This window comes from Schistocerca gregaria, chromosome 3 (genome assembly GCF_023897955.1).
Source record: "Schistocerca gregaria isolate iqSchGreg1 chromosome 3, iqSchGreg1.2, whole genome shotgun sequence".
NCBI classification, from domain to species: Eukaryota; Metazoa; Arthropoda; class Insecta; order Orthoptera; family Acrididae; genus Schistocerca; species Schistocerca gregaria.
In genome coordinates, this window is record NC_064922.1 from 540,502,856 (window position 1) to 540,508,043 (window position 5,188).

Here is a 5,188-nt window from a genome sequence, read left to right on the forward strand (position 1 = left end):
TGGTAGTGATGCTGGCAATGGAGGAGATGGTGGTGATGGTGGTGATGGCGGCAATGGTGGTGATGCTGGTGATGGAGGAGATGGTGGTGATGCTGGTGATGGTGGCAATGGTGGTGATGCTGGAGATGGAGGAGATGGTGGAAATGGAGGCGATGGTGGTGATGGAGGTGATGGACACAGTGGTGGAGATGCTGGAGATGGAGGGGATGGTGGTGATGGTGGCGACGGAGGCAATGGTGGTGATGCTGGAGATGGAGGAGATGGTGGAAATGGAGGCGATGGTGGTGATGGAGGTGATGGTGGCAGTGGTGGTGATGCTGGAGATGGTGGTGATGGCGGCAATGGCGGTGATGCTGGTGATGGTGGTGATGGAGGTGATGGTGGAAATGGTGGTGATGGAGGTGATGGTGGTGATGCTGGTAATGGTGGAAGTGGTGGTGATGCTGGAGATGGAGGAGACGGAGGAAATGGAGGCGATGGTGGTGATGGAGGAAATGGCGGTGATGCTGGTGAAGGAGGAGATGGTGGAAACGGAGGTAATGGAGGAGATGGAGGTGAAGGAGGCAGTGGTAGTGATGCTGGAGATGGTGGAGATGTTGGTGATGGAGGAAATGGCGGTGACGCTGGCGATGGAGGCGATAGTGGAAATGGCGGAAATGGTGGAGATGGAGGTGATGGAGGCAGTGGTAGTGGTGCTGGCAATGGAGGAGATGGTGGTGATGGTGGTGATGGAGGCAATGGTGGTGATGCTGGTGAAGGAGGTGATGGTGGAAATGGAGGTAATGGCGGAGATGGAGGTGAAGGAGGCAATGGTGGTGCTGCTGGAAATGGAGGAGATGGTGGTGATGGTGGTGATGGCGGCAATGGTGGTGATGCTGGTGATGGAGGAGATGGTGGTGATGCTGGTGATGGTGGCAATGGTGGTGATGGTGGTGATGGAGGTGATGGTGGAAATGGAGGTGATGGTGGAGATGGAGGTGATGGAGGCAGCGGTGGTGATGCTGGAGACGGAGGGGATGGTGGTGATGGTGGCGACGGAGGCAATGGTGGTGATGCTGGAGATGGAGGAGATGATGGAAATGGAGGCGATGGTGGTGATGGAGGTGATGGACACAGTGGTGGTGATGCTGGAGATGGAGGAGATGGTGGAAATGGAGGCGATGGTGGTGATGGAGGAAATGGCGGTGATGCTGGTGATGGAGGTGATGGTGGAAATGGCGGAAATGGTGGAGATGCAGGTGATGGAGGCAGTGGTAGTGGTGCTGGCAATGGAGAAGATGGTGGTGATGATGGTGATGGAGGCAATGGTGGTGATGGTGGAGATGGAGGAGATGGTGGAAATGGAGGTGATGGTGGTGATGGAGGTGATGGTGGCAGTGGTGGTGATGCTGGAGATGGTGGTGATGGCGGCAATGGCGGTGATGCTGGTGATGGTGGTGATGGAGGTGATGGTGGAAATGGAGGTGATGGTGGAAATGGTGGTGATGGAGGTGATGGTGGTGATGCTGGTAATGGTGGAGATGGAGGAAGTGGAGGTGATGGTGGAGATGGAGGAGATGGTGGAAACGGAGGCGATGGTGGTGATGCTAGTGATGGAGGTAATGGTGGTGATGCTGGTGATGGAGGAGATGGTGGTGATGGAGGCAATGGCGGGGATGCTGGCGATGGTGGTGATGGTGGAAATGGAGGTAATGGCGGAGATGGAGGTGAAGGAGGCAGTGGTGGTGATGCTGGAGATGGTGGTGATGGAGGCAATGGTGGTGATGCTGGTGATGGAGGAGATGGTGGAAATGTAGGTGATGGTGGAAATGGAGGCAGTGGTGGTGATACTGGAAATGGAGCAGATGGTGGTGATGGTGGTGATGGAGGCAATGGTGGTGATGGTGGAGATGGAGGAGATGGTGGAAATGGAGGTGATGGTGGTGATGGAGGTGATGGTGGCAGTGGTGGTGATGCTGGAGATGGTGGTGATGGCGGCAATGGCGGTGATGCTGGTGATGGTGGTGATGGAGGTGATGGTGGAAATGGAGGTGATGGTGGAAATGGTGGTGATGGAGGTGATGGTGGTGATGCTGGTAATGGTGGAGATGGAGGAAGTGGAGGTGATGGTGGAGATGGAGGAGATGGTGGAAACGGAGGCGATGGTGGTGATGCTAGTGATGGAGGTAATGGTGGTGATGCTGGTGATGGAGGAGATGGTGGTGATGGAGGCAATGGTGGGGATGCTGGCGATGGTGGTGATGGTGGAAATGGAGGCAATGGTGGAGATGGAGGTGATGGAGGCAGTGGTGGTGATGCTGGCAATGGAGGAGATGGTGGTGATGGAGGCAATGGTGGTGATGCTGGTGATGGAGGCGATGGTGGTGACGGAGGCAATGGCGGTGATGCTGGCGATGGAGGTGATGGTGGAAATGGCGGCAATGGTGGAGATGCAGGTGATGGAGGCAGTGGTGGTGATGCTGGCAATGGAGGCAATGGTGGTAATGCTGGAGATGGTGGAAATGGTGGTGATGGTGGAGATGGAGGCAATGGTGGTGATTCTGGCAGTGGTGGCAGTGGAGGAAGTGGAGGAGGTGGTGGTAATGGTGGAAGTGGTGGCAGTGATGGCAGTGATGGTAGTGATGGCACTGATGGCAGTGATGGAGGCAATGGTGATGATGCTGGAAATGGAGGTGATGGTGGCGATGGAGGAGAAGGAGGTAATGGAGGCAGTGGTGGCAATGCTGGCAATGGAGGTGATGGTGGAGATGGTGGTGATGGAGGTAGTGGTGGAGGTGCCGGTGATGGAGGGGATGGTGGAAATGGTGGTGATGGTGGAGATGGTGGTGATGGAGGCAGTGGTGGTGATGCTGGTGATGGTGGTAATGGTGGTGATGGAGGCAATGGTGCTGATGCTGGTAATGGAGCTGATGGTGGAAATGGTGGAGATGGAGGTGATGGAGGCAGTGGTGGAGATTCTGGCAACGGAGGCGATGATGGAAATGGTGGTGAAGGAGGAGACGGTGGCAATGGTGGTGATTCTGGCAATGGAGGAGATGGTGGTGATGGTGGAAATGGAGGCAGTGGTGGTGATGCTGGTGATGGAGGTAATGGTGGCAATGGTGGTGATGGAGGTGATGGTGGTGATGCTGGTAATGGTGGAGATGGAGGAAGTGGAGGTGATGGTGGAAATGGAGGAGATGGAGGCAATGGTGGAAATGGTGGCAATGGAGGTAATGGTGGAGATGGTGGTAATGGAGGTAATGGTGGAGATGGTGGAGATGGTGGTAATGGAGGTAATGGAGGTGATGGTGGTGATGGTGGTGATGGTGGCAATGGAGGTAATGGAGGTAATGATGATGATGGCCAGTCTAATAATGAAAGTGGCAGCAGTGATGGAGGCAGTAATTCTGATGGTGGCATTGGTGACTGCCCGGCCGTGGGCAGTTGTCCATTACACGAAGATGCTGGATCAGATGTTACACTTTTGCCCCATGCCACTGATTGTGGACAGTATTGTGTATGTGACCATGGCGTTCCAGTAGCCATGCCGTGTCCTGCAGGACTCCACTTCAACCCAGAGCTGAGAGTCTGCGACTGGCCATATGCTGCTGGTTGTGAGGTACAGAGCTAACTCAGCAGTGTGTATTCTTTGTGACACAAATCCTTAGTAGACAACATTAATGTGTTGTAGTCTTTTGTAATCATAATTTGATGTATGTCGTTTTTGGAAGAGAATGTAGCATCTGTAACTATTGTCTTATATTGTTTTATTGTGCATTTTGTGTTTAATTTGGAGTAACATTTATTTACTTACTGATCTATTTTATTTTGTTTTTATTAAAAACTCTTTGTCATTGCTTGATGTAGTCCTTTAAAATTCCGCTTTTTTGCATTTTTATTAAATTGTTTATTTACATTAGTGTGAGACTGTTTAATATTATGCCAGAGCTCTTGTTTAGCATAACTCTTTCCTCTCTTCATTGTTTACCCACCAATATGTACATATAGTGTGGCAATATAAGAGAAATGAGAGTCAGAGGTAGAATCAAGTAGGCTGTGATGGAGATAGGTGTAATAAAAATGGCAAAGCGAGCAGGTTATCTGAATAACAATGTATTTGTAAAATTATTGTTATCTATTTTTTAATGTCGTGATACAACATTTCGTAAGCAGTGTTACAGCTGCACAAGTTGACATTCTGCTGAACAATGACTGATCTATCACTAAAGCTTTTGTCAGCCACATGAAGAAAATAAACATTTTCACGGCAATAATGCTCCTCTGAATCCAGATATGGTATCAGAATTTCTATATTGACCTTAGTTCTCATGTGGTAACAGGTTCTGTAATTTTTTACGCCACAAAATGTATTATTTGTAAGTGATAAAATGCCTCAATCTCATTTTAAGGATTCCAAAGAAAGTACACAACAAACATATTGGCGTCACTTCAGAACTGATTTTAAAAATTGGAAACATGGAAATGAAGAAAAAGAAGAGCCAAACAAACAAAACTTCTTTCAGTTCTTTGACTGAGGATTGTCTCTGTCTCTACGTCTAACAGTAATTGGACAATAGTTACGCAGTCTGTTTGACTTGACGGTGGGTTCCTAATTAACAAATGATGGCCTAAAGGTTATCCAGAAAGAAGACCGAACTGACTGGCAGTGAAAAGTAACTTAAGTGCTATGTTTCACCCTATACACCGATATTATCTCAGTAACTTATGTGTAATGTCGCGATAATTCTCCGCCTCAAGCTTATGTAAAAACCTGCAACAGACTCTTTTCAAAGACAGGCATGGTACTTTTTCGGCATCAGTCAATATATACCAGCAGAAAAATGCTCCTGCAGTAGCACAAAAAACTCAAATATGTTCCTCTGTAGAAGACTGAAAGAAAAGTGGAGAGCCATCAGCCTCAGTTCTCACTCTGCCTAGCCACCAAAAATTCTACCAAGCTAACATATTCGCGTTATTTTTTACACGGAGCATACATGTGTGTTAAGGTTACCGATTCCCCCAGCCAATGTACAGTGTCCACTCATCTGTATTTTTTATTTACACAGTAACGTTGCGACACCCTGTGTGTAAGAGAAATGTGACACCTCTGCGCCCGGCCGGTGTAGCCGAGCGGTCGTAAGCGCTTCAGTCTGGTATCGCCCGATCGTTACTTTCGCAGGTTCGAATCATGCGTCGGGCATGGATG

The 5,188-nt window shown here is 49.6% G+C and overlaps 1 protein-coding gene across 50 annotated transcripts in view; it reads left to right on the forward strand.

The window, feature by feature from the left end:
- LOC126355917 (uncharacterized PE-PGRS family protein PE_PGRS54-like) overlaps positions 1 to 3,899 on the forward strand; it is a 20,123-nt gene extending 16,224 nt beyond the window's left edge. For 11 of the 50 annotated variants that reach the window (XM_050006429.1, XM_050006436.1, XM_050006437.1 and 8 more), the window contains 2 exons: positions 1 to 374; positions 942 to 3,899. The exon at positions 1 to 374 is cut by the window's left edge. In XM_050006429.1, coding sequence (XP_049862386.1) covers positions 1 to 374; positions 942 to 3,613 — 3,046 coding nt within the window. In that variant the 3' untranslated portion in view covers positions 3,614 to 3,899. The other 39 variants (XM_050006467.1, XM_050006462.1, XM_050006466.1 and 36 more) reach the window with 39 other exon arrangements.
- The last annotated feature ends 1,289 nt before the right edge of the window (positions 3,900 to 5,188 follow it).